Source organism: Phascolarctos cinereus, unplaced genomic scaffold (genome assembly GCF_003287225.1).
Source record: "Phascolarctos cinereus isolate Bilbo 61053 unplaced genomic scaffold, phaCin_HiC Scaffold_4;HRSCAF=312, whole genome shotgun sequence".
Taxonomy (NCBI): Eukaryota; Metazoa; Chordata; class Mammalia; order Diprotodontia; family Phascolarctidae; genus Phascolarctos; species Phascolarctos cinereus.
In genome coordinates, this window is record NW_027555847.1 from 317164316 (window position 1) to 317182621 (window position 18306).

General features: G+C 36.5%; 1 protein-coding gene across 2 annotated transcripts in view; it reads right to left on the bottom strand.

The window, feature by feature from the left end:
* CERT1 (ceramide transporter 1) overlaps nucleotides 1–18306 on the bottom strand; it is a 163649-nt gene that overhangs the window by 75984 nt on the left and 69359 nt on the right. For both annotated transcript variants that reach the window (XM_020998436.2, XM_020998435.2), the window contains exon 4: nucleotides 958–1065. In XM_020998436.2, the coding sequence (XP_020854095.1) occupies nucleotides 958–1065 (108 nt within the window). The remainder of the gene's footprint in view (nucleotides 1–957; nucleotides 1066–18306) is intronic.

Genomic DNA, 18306 nt, shown 5'->3' on the forward strand with positions numbered 1-18306 from the left:
TTCCCTTTTTTCAGTCACTGAATATAAAAAGATGAATTACCCTGTCTGGTTGGTTCACTTTCTCCAATTTAGAGAGACAGAGAAAACAAATATCATTTATAAATATTCACAGAAGCTACTACTGCTAAAAGAATTTCATTTATGATTTACTCACCTTCATCAAATCCAGACACTTAAACAACTTCTGCCAGTTCTCCTACAATTATTTTTAAGCCACAAACATATACTTCTTATAAAATTCATAATTCATTTGAAATTTATATTTGTTATGACATTAGCATTATACTTCATACCACCAACTCTATTCTCTAGCAATTAAGGGTTGGCTCTGGTACCAAGTATTGATGATATGAACAAGAAGTTTATCTTAAGATAATGAGTGTGTGACCTTTTGAGAACTATTTATAAAACTGCTTTTAAAATGCTGCATGAATATTATACCTGAAAACAGGTTAACTATCATTAGAAATTATAGTCCACATTCTTCTGAGTTTTGAGCCTTTTCATATCTTAAAATATTTTTACAAAATAATGCAACAAGAAAAAAATTCCATTAAAATGATGCAAAGAAACAAAATTACCTGATTTTTATCTACTGTGTATGCGGATTTCTTTTCTTTTTTCTTTTTTTAATTTTTTTTTAGGTGGGAGACAGGAAAGAAGGAAGAATAATATTTTGGAATTTTTGTGGCAGAATTCTGACTCATTTAGCTTGAAAAACAATGTCATTTCAATAAGACCCCTTTTTTTCAACTATACATGCTCTATACCCACAACATAAAATTTAATATTCTCAAACTATTTAGAAGCTAAATAGCATTAATTGTGCTGGTCCGCCTTACCCTTCATCCTGACAGGAATTAGACAGAAATGAATGTCTCTATTTCTAAGGTTAAGCTTTCAAACCTTTATTTTTCATTTATGTTCCATTTTTTTGAATTATTTGTAATAACTAACCTTGAATGATGAGGTGGATGTTGCTGAATAACCACTTGCTCCGGACACAAGTGATACCATTGAGCCATGTCGGCGCAAGCTTGATTCTGATCCATAACCAGATTCAGTCTAAAAAGGAGAAATTACAGATAATTTTTCTAATACAAACAAACTCAAAGAAGGAAACTAATCTTCCTTAAAATAAAAACTTTAGCTTATTGGTCAAACAATTTCAAGCAGTGGCTAAACAACTTAAGCTATTGCTGCAATCTTAATGACATCTAATACCTCTGAATGCTTTTAGGAAAAGAAGGTAGGACATTGTTCATTCCAATGTTCAAAAGTGGAACAAAAACTCTAAAACTTTTTTTAAAATTTCAAAATTATAATGGATTATTTAACAATAATGTTAAAGAATCTTATTTCACTTTTATTATTCAAATACTCAATACTTAAACAGATCTGTGATCTTACTGATTTGGTTGTTTCCTCCATCAATGCAAGTCACAATCCATCCTTGCCTGTCTTCCCTACACAACTCTAGTCCACGTCTTCTCACAATTTTGCCCCAAAGGGCACGCTCAATGCAATACAGGCTTTCCTTATACTTCTGATCCTATTCCCTCCCCTCTTTTAAAGCAGATTTCCCTCAGTCTCATCCACATTACCCAATCTATGAGGACCCTTTCTTCTGCCTACAAACATAAACTAAGTTTCCCACACTCTTAAAAAAATTTTATTAGACACTACTAACCCCACAAGTGATCACCCTATACAGCATCAAATAAGAGAACTGTAAAGTGCTGAGTACAGTGCCTGGCACACAGTAGGCACTTAATAAATGTTTGTTCCTTTCCCTTACCCTGTATCTCTCCTCTTCTTAAACTCCTTTTTAAAAAATGACATTTGGTACCTTTATTTCCTCTGCTTCTACTCATTTACATTCTCTTGACATCATCATTCAAGTGAGACCATTCTCTCCAAAGTTTCCAAAGATCTCTTAATTACCAAATCTAATAACCCCTTCTAAAAACCTCTGCAGCACGTGACACTGCCAAACCTGTACCCTCTTCTGGTAACTCTCTTTTCTAAGTTTTTCATATCATTGCTCTCTTGATCACCTACCTCTGCCTGATTCCTCTTCAGACTCTTTTACTGGAGCTTCATTCATGTTGTGAGAGATGATCTCTCAGAAGTGAAGCCTCCTCAAAGGGTCATTAGTTCTTGTTAGTGGTTCTGGTATTGTTGCTTTTGAATGGTACATGTGTACCAACACTAAGTGAAGACCCCTCAGAATACAAGACCCCCTCCCCTACTCTTAGATAGTGTTAGCAGAAATTCCTAATGCCATAAGAGCATCCTGTCTATCTCATCCTCTAGCTAGTTACATGACCTTGGGTAAAAGGCTGCTCAAACTGTGAGGCCCTGAAAAGAGAAACATGCTAACATAATTTCTATACCTCTTTGTTCTCTCTATTACTGGGGTAGTTTTTACACGAATAGATTGTACACCTGAGGCTCAGCCAATGAGCCAACGTGAAGGGGGTTAGGGTGGGCTACTGCATTAGGGTCTATATAATCTTGCCTTAAACAAAGAGCACTCGAACTCTTGGGGCAGCTTAGGCAGCACGGGGGTGCCCTTTCTCCAGAAAGTCAATAAAGAGATTCCTCCTTTTTGCAAACTTTTGTCAAGACTCTTGTTTTTAATTTGTGTACGTGGTCTCTGTCCCACACAATGTCACACCTAACTGTGGGTGTTCTCCAAGACTTTGTCCTGGGCCCTCTTTTACTTGGTGATCTCATCAGCTCCCAATTATCTCTATGCTGATGATTCTCAGACATATATATATATATATATATATATATATATATATATATATATATATATATGCATCCTCAGTCTCTCTCCTAAGCTCCAGTTCCACATCACCACACAACCTATTAGATGCTTTAAGCAAGATGTGCAACAGCTTTCTTGTCTCAAACCTTAGTCAGCTCCAATCTACTGTGCACATACCAACCAAAACAATTTTCTTAATGGTCATGTGTGATCATGTCACTTCTCCAATAAAATGTAGTGGCTCCTTACAGCTTTCCTCTAGTATCAAATAGAAACTCCTTTGTTTCGTACTTAAAAGTTCATTTTAACCTGATCCCTAAACTACTCCATTCCACACTCCAAAACTTCATTTCCATTTGCTACTAATACATGGAATGCTATCCCCCCTTACCTATGCTTTTTAAAATTCTTGATTTCCTTCAAGACAGCTCAAACATCACCTTCTTCATGAGGCCCTTCCAGCTAGCGCCTCCCACCTTCCCTCTCAAGGTTATCCTGTATCTACTTCATTTGAATCTTGTATGTGTTTGTGTTCTTTCTTCTTAGAATGCCATTTTCTTGGGGGTAAGGGGATGTTTCCACTTTTGTCTTTGTATCCTGAGCACTTTGCACAGGGTCTAGCACAGCAATGCTTTAAAAAAGATTGTTAACTAAGCTACCTACTATATGAAGTATATTATGATAGGCTCTTATTATCTGAGTTGTAAAATCCTATTTTGTCAGCTTCTTTTTGTCAGCTGCAGAGGAGGGGGTTGTGGAATATTTTCCCATGGAAGGCTTATATGTTTGTCTTGGCTGTTTGAAGGAGGAATAAAGAGCACTTTAGGAGCAAGGAGCACCTTAACCTGGGACTGAGGGAAGAAGGAAGTCACTACAATTGGGAAAGATTCATTTGGTGATGGTACAAAGCTGGTCTCAGAGATTTGGCTAAACTCAGCTACTGTCTCCCTACACAAGGTCAGGTTTAATCATAACAAACGGACAAAAACTATTACAGAATGGCTTTGGTCAAAGCTATGTGGACTGTGTTTTATTGTAATTCAAACAATCATATCATTAAGCACCTACTGTGTTCAGGGCATTGCTTTGGGTATGAGGACTTAAAAACAGCCTACTCTGAGGGAGTTTACCACTTCATGGAGGATGGGAGGGAAGAAATTGGGATCTACTGAGGAAAAGACTCCTCTCCTGCCCACAAGTGTCCTAAGTCCATGTCTTCAAGAACTATGCACCAAAAAACCAGTCTCTCTCATCTCTCAGAAAGCAGTTATCCTACCTAGACTTTGACCTTATTGATCCTATTCAATGTGAGTTCCCTCCTCTCCCATTTTCATTGTCTGAAATACCCTGGACTTTTCTCCCATTCTTTCTTCCCTTCCCCCAAGCTCTGACAAAGATGCAATCCTACTCTTTACCAAGGCTAACCCCAATGTGTGCACCTGATCCCACTGTCCAGCAATTGTATCCTCAACCATACTTCCCAGAGTCTTCCATCTCTATCTCCTTCATCCTAAAAAAACCTCAAACCTTTACTAAACTCATTATCTGCCAAACTCCTAGAAAAAGTTATCTACTATCGCTTCCTCTAAGTCTTTTCCTCCACCCTTTGCAATTTGGATTTCAATCTCATCACTTGACTGAAACTATTCTCTCAAAAATTTCCAGTTATCTATTAATCATAAAATCTGATGGTCCTCTCTCAGTCCTATTTGCCACATTTGTTAGTGTATGACCACCTTTATCCTCCAGGATGATCTTTCCTTCCCGGACTTCTGTGACATTCTTCTTTCCCAGTTTGCTTCCTACTTATCTAACTGCTTCTCAGCCTCCTTTCTGGGCTCATCATCCCCATCATGCTTCCTGCTCTGTTTTGGTTAACTGTTCCCTCTCTGTCTCTTCCTCTCCTATAACAACCACATTATCTCTCAAGGGTTCAAGTATCATTTTTATGTAGATGACGCCCCAAACTATATAACCAGCCTCAGGCTTTTTCACAAGATTCTGTCCTACATCACCGATTGCCAAATAGACATTTCAAATTAGAAGTCCTGGAGACTTCGTAAATTCAGCATTTCTAAAACTGAACTCATTAGCTCCCCCCCCCCCAATCCCTGCCTTCTTCCAGACGTCCCTATTTCTGTAAAAGCCATATCCTTCCCAGGGAACAGGTTTCTATTACCAGCATCATTTTAGATTCCTCATTCTCTCACCCCACAAATCCAACCAGTTGCCAAATCTTGCCATTTCTACCTCTACAAACATCTATTATATTTAACTCCTTCTTTCTCACATAGCTATATAGTTACCACTTTACTTCAGGCTCTCAACCTTTTGCCTAAATTACTGCAAAGTCTCTCTTCACATGCCAGTCCATCCAGTACTCAACTTCCAAAGTAATTTTCTTTAAGGCGGATTTGACAATGCTACTCCTCTGGTCAATCAACTCCAGTGGCTTCTTATTGTTTCTAGGATTAAATATAAGCTCCTCTGTTTATCTTTTAAAGCCCTAGTTTATCTTTCCAGCCTCACTGAACATTTCCCTCCCCTGCCCCCTCCAACCTCTCAGATCCATCCAAACTGGCTTTCTGTTTTCCCAGCCTCTCTCTCCAATGCCCTTGCATTTGCTATTCCCCATTCCACAAGCCAGCGATTTACTCCCCAAAACACTCCAGCCTTGAAGAGTTCCTCTCTTCCTTTAAGATGCAAGCCAGGCTTTTGCAAGAAGCCTTTCCTGATCCACCTCAAATGCTAGTATCCTCCCTCACAAACTACCTTGTACACCTATTAACTTTGTATTTATGCAGTACATATTTTCATATATACTTGTCTCCAACACTATACTGCAAACTCACTGCCAATACAGAGATTGTTGCATTCTTTCTATTTCTATCCCCAATGCCCAATAGTGACTGGTACCTAGTGGGCACTTAATACCTGCTGTTTAATACTGAGTCTGTAACTGGTTCTTTTCCTTATTGATAAATAATTACAAGTTACATCTCCACAACAGGGGCAATTTTATCTTTCCTGATAAAAATAATTCCGTAACAAAGATGATGACAGGGGCAGCTGGGTGGCACAGTAGATAGAGCTCCAGCCTTGGAGTCAGGAGGACCTTGAGTTCAAATGCAACCTCAAACATTTGATACTTACTAGCTGTGTGATCCTAGGCAAATCACTTAACCCCAACTGCCTCACCAAAAAGCAAAAAACAAAACCAAACAAACAAAAAAACCAAAAACAACAACAACAAAAAAACCCCAACAAAACAACAAAACCAAAGATGATGATAACGTCAAAACCAAGCAGAGTAGCTGGTGTAAAATGAAGAGAACAATAAAGAAAATAGAGAGAGAAAAACAGAAGACCCAGAACATAGTTCTGGACTACATCCACACACTGCATGTGATACATGTTTGAATGGAGAATTCCTCAAAGGAAGCTGAAGATTGGTCATATGGGTAGGAAGAGAACCATGACAGAACAGTCAAGAAAACTTAGGGTGAAGAAAGAATCCAGAAGGTAGGTGTGGTCAACATGTCAAACCTACAGAGAAACTAAGAAGACTGAGAAAAGGTCCCTGGATTTAGCAATAAAAATGAAAATCCTTTAACAATAAAAATCACTGGCCTTCGAAAGATCAGTTTTCTTCAAATAATGTGCATGCAACCAGATTAGAAAGGTTGAGAAGTGAAGGGGAAGTGACAAAGTGGAGACAATGAATGTTGCTGTTTAGCTGTTTTCAGTCATGTCTGACTCTTCGAGATCCCATTTTGGGGTTTTCTTGGCAAACATACTGAAGTGATTTGCCATTTCCCTCTCCAGCTCATTTTACATATGGGGAAACTGAAGTCAACAGTGTTAAGTGACTTACTCAGGGTCACACAGCTATTAAGCGTCTGAGTTTAGTCTTGAACTCAGGAAGGTGAGTATTCTTGACTCCAGACCTGACACTCTATCCACTGCACAATCTAGCTGACCCTAGAGAGACAATGAGCACACCTAGCTTTTTCTGGGACTCAGACTGTGGAAGAAGGCAAGAGAAAAGTTAACAGTTTTAGAAAATGGTAGAGTCAAGTGAAAGTTTTAAGGACCCAGGGTGGTAGTAGGAGTTGAAAATGTTAATACTAAAGAAATTTCATGAGAAAAACCAGATCTACAATGCTGAAACTATTTAGGGCCTTCCCCAACTTCAAAGAAACGAAGATAAAATGTTAAATGCTGCCTTAATCTGCAATTTAGTTAAAAGTCAAATCCTTAAGATTTAAAGAAAACCATAGATTAATGTCACTTCTGCAGAAGTATTTATCTAATGAAGAAAGAACCTGTAGACAAATACCACTGCAAATTCCTGAAAACAGTGAGAAATACTGCTCCTTTCATATCCCAAATGAAATAGTACAAGAGAATAGGTTTAAGTTGAACAGGAGGTACTTACGGCCTCCTGTATTAGTAAAATATAAACAAAGGTTTGAATGTTACAGACAAATCAAAGGACTCTGATAGTGACAGGTAAGAAGAAGAATTTGAAAGCATGAGATAACCACTTATATAAAAAGATTTTCTTTAAGTGAATAACTGATGTTGGAGAAAATCAGCCACTTTTTACTGCTTACAAAAGTGATCACTAGCCACTTTTTGCTGGCTAGTAATGTTCATCCAACACTCTAGAACCCTCATCAAGACAGTTTACCATAAATGGACACTGACAATAATTTTCTCAAGAAAGAATAGGTCAAAATTCAGTACTGTGCTAGCTGTATCTGCAGTATAGCACAACAAATGTCATAAATAACATGTAAAAAGCAAGATTATATTCAAATGCTTCATTTAAAACAGGGAAAGATGCAATACATTTTAGAAAGTTTTTTTATAATTAAAAAAGGGACTTATAATGTGTAAGGCAAAACTACATAGAACAGGTTAATCCCACCAAGTGGAGCTCCTATTTTAAGTTTTCATAATTTATACTATGAAGTATACAATGTAATCAACATTCCCATAATTAATGTGAAACCTCTAGTCAGTATTAAGCACAGATTAATTGCAGACAACAAAAGCTCTTCTTTAGGTACAGCCAAGTGAAACTTAAGCAACTACTATCTTCTATATCATTTTTGAAATGCCTTGTAGGCTGATACCCAAGCTATGAGATAGCAGTAACTGTGCAAAAGGCAATTTTATTACCTTGAAGGGCAAATTTAAATGACCAACTTGAGTATAAAATATATCTGCCATTCAATTTATTTTCCGTGGCTAGTTTTTTCAAAATTTCGAAAGTCCTTTAAGTTACTTCCTTCTGATCACTAATTTTCTCTTCATATCCACATCAGTTTAAAGTTTTAGCAGACTAGCAATTTTTTACTGTTTTTTTTTTTGGTAAATAGTATTTTTTTCCAATTACATGTGAAGACAGTTATCAACATTCATTTTTAAAATTAGATTTTGAATTCCAAATTTTTCTCCCTCCCTTTTTTCCTTCCTCCCCAAGACAGCAAGCAATCTGATATAGGTTATACATGTGCAATTATGTTAAACATATTTCCACAGTCATATTGTGAAAGAAGAATCAAAATAAAAGGGAAAAACCACAAGAAAAACAAAAAACAAAAAAGCAAATATGATATGCTTTGAAGTACATTCAGACTACATAGTTCTTTCTCTGGATGTGGACATCATTTTCCATTATGAGTCGTTTGGAACTGCCCTGGATCACTGTGCTGCTGAGAAGAGCTGAGTCACTCATAGCTGATCATCACACAATTTTGCTGATACTGTGTATGCTATTTTCCTGGTTCTGCTCACTTCATTCAGCATCAGTTCATGTAAGTCTTTCCAGGTTTTTCTGAAATCTGTCTGCTTACCATTTCTTACAGCAAATGGTATTCCATTAAATTCATATGCCACAACTTGTTCAGCCATTCTCCAACTGATGGACATCCCTTTAATTTCCAATTCTTTGCCACCACAAAAGACCTGCTATAAATATTTTTGTACAAGTAGGTCCTTTCCCCTTATTTTATGATCTCCTTGGGATATAGAATTAGTAGTGGTATGCTAGATCAAAGGGTATGCACTGTTTTATAGCCCTTTGGGCATAGTTCCAAATTGCTCTCCAGAATGGCTGGATCAGTTCACAACTCCACTGACAATACATTAGTGAACAGACTAGCAATTTGGGGGATATGGTACATGTGCACATTCACACTACACAGAAATAATATTACTAGGAAAGAACACTAATATGATTAAGAAAAAGGAAAAAAAAATCTCTAAGAAGAGATCTATGGTTTTTTTCTTCATGATTAACTTCCCAGAAATGAGTCTATAGGAATAATCAGAAAATGGACAAGGAAATTAGTAAGAAACAATACTCAAGCAGATCTCCTCATCATTTTAAGAGTATCTCCTAATGATTCAGATCATTACTTGTGATTCTTTTCCATGTCGCCCTGTAACTTCACCACCAGAGGTCTTTCTCAGTTTCTCCTGACATGGCAATGGAACATTATTCCTATGACTCACCTCTGCCATGTGACCAGCATATCTCTGTGTTTATCTCTTCTGTCACAGTGACAAATGCCTTGGTAAACATAAAATTTATTTTGGGCACATAAGATTTTTATATATGGATGGAAGATAATATACTGGAAAAGAGTCTTTAAGACAACATTTTCCCCATCAAATCAAAAATAATCACAATGGGATCTTATAATCTCCATATCTCTCCTTCTACAGTGAAATGGTAAAAATGTGGTCCACTGATGAATACTGCTTGCAAAAAACTTCTTTTTCCCACTTAACCCTCACTGGGAATGCTCACTTAATTTATAGATCATTCAAACATATAGATGAGAGAGTAGGCCTGTGTAGACTGATATGGAAAATGTCACCTTTATTGGTATTAAGCTTTGAGATTTTTTTGGGCATGTTTTTGTTATCTTCTTCTCCCAATAATTCTCTTCAGTCCCTCAAGTAGCCTGAAGCACTAACTTTTAGATACACTTGCTCCAATGTGGCTATTCTTCTCATCTTTGTTCTGTTTTACTGCATTTCTGCATCCAGAACTGAGATGTTAGAGTGGATATGTGGGGTTCTACTAGCCTTGATGGTGAAAAATTGTTTCTCTTGGTCATCTTTTCAGATATTTTTCTTCTATTGGTTATCCCTTCATTTTCATCCTTAAATGTTCTTAAGGTGATACGACTTGAGTTAAACCTCTTCAGCCAAGCTTCTTCAAGCTGGTTTTACTCTCTACTGCCTCCTTATGCTTTCTGGTACGATACTACTCAAAACTGACCATCGTCTTTCATAATTTTTTGCAAATGAATTTATTTTCTAAACTACTGAGTTGCCTTTGGTTATTATCTCTTTCCAAGTCAGTCAAATGTTTAGTGACTAAGGTACTTTATGGGCTTTTTTGGGCTTACAGTACTAACAGATTTGCATAATAATGGCTTTTATTAATACAGTTCTTTATTATGTCATCTCATCATAACCCAGAGAAAGTTGTTATTGTTACCCGTATTTTAGATAAGGAAACTGAGGCAGAAAGTAGTTAAAGAAGATGCCCTGAGGTGAACAGCTAGCTTAGACACAGTTAGTAGGTATCTAAGGCAGGGTTAGAATTTTGCCTTCCTGACTTCCTGTCTAGCACTCTTTCCACTATGCCACCTAACTGCCTCTTTAACATCAAGTAGACATTGGTAAAAAATTATCATAATCAATGTTGGTGTAATTTCTGTTGTACATTTCTCATTTTCCCACTGCTAATTAGTTGCTTAGTTCAGTATTAAGTTGTTTTAATTGTACACCATATGTTTTTTTTTCCCCTAATTTATTTTTCTCCTTGCCTTTTTTTTTAAACACTAATTCTGATCTCTGCCCTGACAAGTCATTGTTCTGACTGTACAGACGGCTGACTTAGGGGTTCCTGTCTGTTGAAATATAATCAATTTCAGAAAAGAACTTGTATGAAGTGATATACAGTGAGGTGAACAGAAACAGCAGTACAACTCTGTAACTCTGAAAAGACTTAAAAACTTTGATCAAGGCAATAACTAACTCTAATTTTGGAGGGCCAATGATGAACTAGGCTACCTAATATCCAACATATTGGCAATGGATTCAATATGCAGAATGAGATAACGTTTTTAGACACGGCCAATGTGGGAATTTTTCTTAGCTATGCATATGTTTCAAAAGTTTTTGTTTGTTTTTTAAAATGGGGGTTGGAGATGGAGAAGAGGTGGAGGTAAAGAAAACACTTCCTAATTTTGAAATTATTTCATTATTTTAGATATTATTTGGTGTACATTATTTGTTATCTGCCAGTTCTTTTTCCAAAGAAAGTGTTCATGATATAAAGGTGTCAAGCTTCTGTGTCAAAATATTTCAATCACTGATCACAGACTCTTGGAGCTGGAGCAGATAGTCTAACTCCACCACTCCCTCCCATGTGATAGGTGAAGAAACCAAGATATAGAGAAATTAAATGATTTGCCAAAGAGATAAATTATCAAGGAATCTAAATTCCTGGATTGAAAGGAATAAACAAGAGTTAAGATCTAGTCAGACTTTAAACAGTACATAATTAAATTTGTTGCATAGGGTGAAAGAATTATAGAATCTTTTAGTCATACTACTTTAATAGAAAGTATAGGAAGGCAAAAAGCTATATAAAAGTATGCTGATTCAGAAAAAAAAAGGTTTCTATGAGGACAACTTTTTTCAAAGCAAAATTTTAAAACAGCTTCTGTTCTGAGCCAGCATGGCCTAGTAGAGTACTGACTTAAGAGCCAGGATCTGAGATGTGTGTTTGAAGCCCATTTCTAACACTTACTACTACTAGCTTTATAACTATGAACACCTGGTAAGAGTGAAAATATTGTTTTAGTCTAACAGATAGTCTAAGCGATATAGGGCTGTTTGTACAGTGTTAGTTTTCCAAAAGCAAATCATGGGAGAGTCACAACTTCTGTGAGCCTAAATTTTCTCAAATGTTAAAATGGGGATAATAATCTACAAAGTATTTTCCTTGCAGAGTTGCTGTGAGGCCCTAATAAGAATATATAAACATAGATAAAAACACAATTTTTTTTTTGTTAGGTAGTTTCCCATACCCCACAAACACTGAACACTCATTCCTATCTCTAGCACCTTTACTAATACTATAACCCTTTCTTTTTTTTCCTTTTATTTTATTTTATTTTTAAATTTTTTTAAAAACTTTTTTTCCATATGCTTTTGAGTTGAAAATTTTTCTCCCTTTTTCTCCCCCCCACCTTCCCCAAGACAGCGCACAATCTGACATAGGCTTTACATTTACATACTCATTAAACATATTTTCACATTAGTGAAGCTGTAAGTAAAAATTAAAACCAATAGGAGGAACCATCAGAAAGATGAAACAAAACTCAACAGAAGGTAAAAATAAGTGAGAGCGATTCGACTTCCATAGTTCTTTCCTTGGATGTAAAGCATTTTCCATCCCGAGGCCTCTGGAGATGTCTTAGATCCTTGTAATGCTGAGAAGAGTTCAGTTTAATATTCTTAGTCATTGCATAATGTGGCTGTTATTGTGTACAAAGTCCTCTTGGTTCTGCTCACTTCACTCAGCATCAGACCATATAAGTCTTTCCAGGTTTTTCTGAAGTCAGCCTGTTCATCATTTCTTATAGCACAATAGTATTCCATTACATTCATATACCACAACTTGCTCAGCCATTCCCCAATTGATGGGCATCCTCTCAATTTCCAATTCTTTGCCACCACAAAAAGAGCTGCTATGAATATTTTTGTACATGTGGGTCCTTTTCCCATTTGTTTGATCTCTTTGGCATATAGTCCTAGAAGTGCTATTGCTGGATCGGTATGCACATTTTTGTAGCCCTTTGGGCATAGTTCCAAATTGTTCTCCAAAATGGTTGGATCATTTCACAACTCCACCAACAATGTATTAGTGTTCCAATTTTCCCACATCTTCTCCAACATTTATCATTTTCCTGTTTTGTCATGTTGGCCAATCTGATAGGTGTGATGTGGTACCTCAGAGTTGTTTTGATTTGTATTTCTCTAATCAACAATGATTTAGAGCATTTTTTCATATGACTATAGATGGCTTTAATTTCTTCATCTGAGAACTGTCTGTTCATATCCTTTGACCATTTATCAATTGGGGAATGGCTTGTGTTCTTATAAATTTGTCTTAATTCTCTATATATTTTAGAAATGAGGCCTTTATCAGAAGACTGGTTGTAAAAATTCTTTCCCAATTTTCTACCTTCCTTCTAATCTTAGTTGCATTGGCTTTGTTTGTGCAAAAACTTTTCAATTTAATGTAATCAAAATTATCCATTTTGCTTTTCATAATGTTCTCTATCTCCTGTTTGGTCATGAATTCTTCTGTTCTCCATAGATCTGATAGGTAAACTATTCCTTGTTCTCCCAGTTTACTTATGGTATCAGCCTTTATATCTAAGTCATGAACCCATTTTGACTTTATTTTGGTATATGGTGTGAGATTTGGGTCTATGCCTAGTTTCTGCCATACTCTTTTCCAGTTTTCCCAGCAGTTTTTTTCAAAGAGTGGGTTCTTATCCCAGAAGCTGGGGTCTTTGGGTTTATCAAATAATAGATTACTATAGTCATTGACTACTGTGTCTTGCATATTTAACCTATTCCACTGATCCACCTCCCTATTTCTTAGCCAGTACCAAGCAGTTTTGATGATTGCTGCTTTATAATACAATTTAAGATCTGGAATTGCTAGGCCACCTTCCCCTGCATTTCTTTTCATTAGTTCCTTTGATATTCTGGACCTTTTGTTTTTCCAAATGAATCTTGTTATTATTTTTTCTAACTCTATAAAATAATTTTTGGTAGTTTGATTGGTATGGCACTGAATAAGTAAATTAGCTTAGGTAGGATTGTCATTTTTATTATATTAGCTCGGCCTACCCATGAGCAACTGATGTTTTTCCAATTATTTAGATCTGATTTTATTTGTGTGAAAAGTGTTTTGTAATTGTGTTCATAGAGTTCCTGGGTTTGTTTGGGAGGTAGACTCCTAAATATTTTATAATGTCTACAGTAAGTTTAAATGGGATTTCTCTTTCTATCTCTTGCTGTTGGGCTTTGTTGGTAATATATAGAAATGCTGATGATTTATGTGGGTTTATTTTATAGCCTGCAACTTTGCTAAAGTTGTTTATTATTTCAAGTAGTTTTTTACTTGATTCTCTAGGATTCTCTAAGTATATCATCATGTCATCTGCAAAGAGTGATAGCTTTGTTTCTTCTTTGCCTATTCTAATGCCTTCAATTTTTTTTCTTCTCTTATTGCTAAAGCTAAGGTTTCCAGTACAATATTGAATAACAGTGGTGATAATGGACATCCTTGTTTCACCCCGATCTTATTGGAAATGCTTCTAGCCTGTCCCCATTACATATAATGCTTGCTGAAGGTTTTAGATATATGCTATTTATTATTTTAAGGAAGACTCCATTTATACCTATGCTTTCTAGTGTTTTTAATAGGAATGGGTGTTGTATTTTATCAAAAGCTTTTTCTGCATCTATTGAGATGATCATGTGGTTTCTGTTGGTTTTTTGTTGATATGCTCAATGATGCTGATAGTTTTCCTAATATTGAACCAACCCTGCATTCCTGGTATAAATCCTACCTGGTCATAGTGTATTATTCTTGTGATAAGTTGCTGCAATCTACTTGCTATATTTTGTTTAAAATTTTTGCATCTATATTCATTAGAGAAATTGGTCTATAATTTTCTTTCTCTATTTTGACTCTTCCTGGTTTAGGTATCAACACCATATTTGTATCATAAAAAGAATTTGGTAAGACTCCTTCTTCACCTATTTTCCCAAATAGTCTATATAGTATTGGAATTAATTGTTCTTTAAATGTTTGATAGAATTCGCATGTAAATCCATCTGGCCCTGGAGATTTTTTCCTAGGGAGTTCATCAATGGCTTGTTCAATTTCTTTTTCTGAGATGGGGTTATTTAAGTATTTTACTTCCTCTTCGGTTAATCTGGGCAATTTATATTTTTGTAAATATGTATCCATTTCACTAAGATTGTCAAATTTGTTGGCATATAGTTGGGCAAAATAATTCCTAATTATTGTTTTAATTTCCTCTTCCTTGGTGGTAGCTTCCCTTTTCATTCTTGATACTAGTAATTTGGTTTTCTTCTTTCTTTTTTTAATTAAATTAACCAAAGGCTTATCTATTTTATTGTTTTTTCATAAAACCAGCTCTTAGTTTTATTTATTAGTTCAATAGTTTTCTTAATTTCAATTTTATTAATTTTTCCTTTGGTTTTCAATATTTCTAATTTGGTGTTTAGTTGAGGATTTTTAATTTGTTCTTTTTCTAGTTTTTTTAGTTGTATGCCCAATTCATTAATCTCCTCTTTTTCTATTTTATTTATGTAAGCATTTAGAGATATAAAACTTCCCCTAAGAACTGCTTTCGCTGCATCCCATAGGTTTTGGTATGTTGTCTCATTATTGTCATTCTCTTGAATGAAATTATTGATTGTTTCTATGATTTGTTGTTTGACCCAATCATTTTTTAGGATTAGATTATTTAGTTTCCAATTATTTTTTAGTCTATCTTTCCATGGCCCTTTATTACATATAATTTTTATTGCATCATGATCTGAAAAGGATGCATTTAATATTTCTGCCTTTCTGCATTGGATTGTGAGGTTTTTATGCCCTAGTACATGGTCAATTTTTGTGTATGTGCCATGTACTGAGAGAAAAAAGTATATTCCTTTCTATCCCCATTCAGTTTTCTCCAGAGGTCTATCATACCTAACTTTTCTAATGTTCTATTCACCTCCTTAACTTCTTTCTTGTTTATTTTGTGGTTAGACTTATCTAGTGCAGAGGGGGAGGTTCAGGTCCCCCACTAGTATAGTTTTGCTGTCTATTTCTTCCTGTAACTCCCTGAACTTCTCCTGTAAGAATTTGGATGCTATACCATTTGGTGCATATATTTAGTAATGATATTACTTCATTGTCTATGGTGCCTTTTAGCAGGATGTAGTTTCCTTCCTTATCTCTTTTGATTAGATCTATTTTTGCTTTTGCTTTGTCTGAGATCAGGATTGCTACCCCTGCTTTTTTTACTTCAGCTGAGCATAATATATTCTGCTCCAGCCTTTTACCTTTACCCTGTATGTGTCACTCTTTTTCAAATGTGTTTCCTGTAAACAACATATTGTAGGATTATGGTTTTTAATCCATTCTGCAATCCTGTTTCCGTTTTATGGGAGAGTTCATCCCATTCACATTCACAGTTATGATTACTATCTGTGTCTTTTTCTCCATCCTTTCCCCCCATTTATGCTTTTCTTTCTCCTTTTTCCTTTCCCCCTTCACTAGTGTTTTGCTTTTGACCACGCCTCCTTCAGTCCCTTCCCCTTTTATTATCCCTTTCCCTTTTCTTCCCCTTTAGTCTTACTGCTGCTTCCCTCCCTTCTTCCCCCCTCCCTTTTCTTTCCCCTTTTCCCTCCTACTGCCTATAGGGCAAGTTAGATTTCTATACCTAACTGATTTATTATGCCCTTCTTGAGCCAAATCTGATGAGAGTAAGGTTCAAACAATGCTGCCCCCCCCTTCTTTCCCTCTGCTGTAATAGGATTTTGTGTCTTTTCCTGTAATGTAATTTACCCTTGTCTGCCTCCTTTTCCATTTTCTAAGATCAGATCCACTTTTTGGATCCATTTAACCCACTTGATTAGATTTTTTTTTATCATTACATCAAAGTCAACTAATATCCACCCTCTTTATGTATACTCCTTTAACAAGGTGTAATAACAATACAGTTCTCAAGGGTTGCAAGTCTCATATTCCCTTGTAGGGTTTAAACACCCCCCCCTTATTAACAACATATTGTATCTTCTGTCCCATTTACCTTTTTAAGTCCTTCTTGAGTCCTGTACTTGAAGATCAAATTTTTTGTTGAGCTCTGGTCTTTTTATCAGGAAAGTTTGGAAGTCTCCTATTTCGTTGAATATCCACCTCCTCCCTTGAAAAATGATGCTCATTTTTGCTGGGTAATTGATCCTTGGCTGCATTCCAAGCTCCTTTGCCTTAGGAATATCATGTTCCATGCCCTGGGTCTTTTAATGTAGAAGCTGCAAGGTCCTGTGTAATCCTGACTGTGGTTCCATGATATTTAAATTGTTTCTTTCTGGCTGCTTGCAGCACCTTCTCTTTCATCTGGTAATTTTGGAATTTTGCTATTATATTCTTGGCGTTGTCAATTTGGGATCTCTTTCAGGTGGTGATGGTGGATTCTTTCTATGGTTATTTTCCCTTCTGGTTCTAGGACTTCTGGGCAGTTTTCCTTTATGATTTCCTGAAAGATACTGTCCAGGCTCTTTTTTCATCATGATTTTCAGGTAGTCCAATAATTTTTAAATTGTCTCTCCTGAGTCGATTTTCCAGGTCGGTTGTTTTACTGATGAGGTATTTTACATTTTCATCTATTTTTTCATTTTTTTGTTTCTGTTTGACTGATTCTTGCTCTCTCATAGAGACATTAGTTTCCATTTGTCCAATTCTAGTTTTTAACAGATTGTTTTCTTCTGTTAGTTTTTGTACTTCCTTCTTCAACTGGCCAATTGTGTTTTTTAGGGACTTGTTTTCTTCAGTGTATTTTTTTTCCAATTGGCCAATTGTATTTTTGAAGGACTCTTCTACCTCTCTCATTTGACTATTAAAATCCTTCTTGAGCTCTTGTAAGAAGGCTTTTTGGGCTTCAGACCAGTTCATATTCCCTTTTGTTGTTGCAGATGTGGGTTTGTTGACAATGTTGTCCTCTTCAGAATTTCTGTCTTGATCTTCACTCTTCTCATAATATGAATCTATGGTATGTTTCTTTTTACTCATGGTGTTTCCTTATTCCCTGGCCTTTAAAGAGATTGAGCTCTCCTGCTGGGGAACAGAGGGTACTGACCCAAGCTTCTTGTGTTGGGAGCCTAGGTCTTGGTCACTGGCTTTGTTGCTGGGGCCTCTTATGCTGGCAATTGGAGGCTGTAGGTTTCTGGCAGCTTACCTGTGTTGGGCTGGAATCAGCAAGGCTGGAACTTTCAGGCAATTCTAGGTTGCCTGCTTTTCCTTTCCTTTAGCTTTCTTCAGCTCCTTTTAGATGGTGCTGCAGGATGTTTATCTGCCTGGGCCCCCTGCAGTGTTGTCTCCCTCTTTTCTGCTAATGCACCAGGAGATTCCTTTTCAATAGAGTGCTGAGGCACCTGGTGGTTTTCTGAGCTGTTTTCCACCGGTTCCCCCCACCCTCACTGAGGCACTCGGAGGTCCAGGTGCTGATGTTTGCCTGCTCTACCACCTGGGCTTCAGGATCTCTTCACAATTGGGGGCTTCAGGGCTCCTACAGCTCACCTGGTGTTGGGTTGGAATCAGCAAGGCCGGGGCTTTAGGAAGCCTTTAGGTTGTTTTCTTCACCTCCTTTCAGATGAATGCTGCAGGGTACCTATCC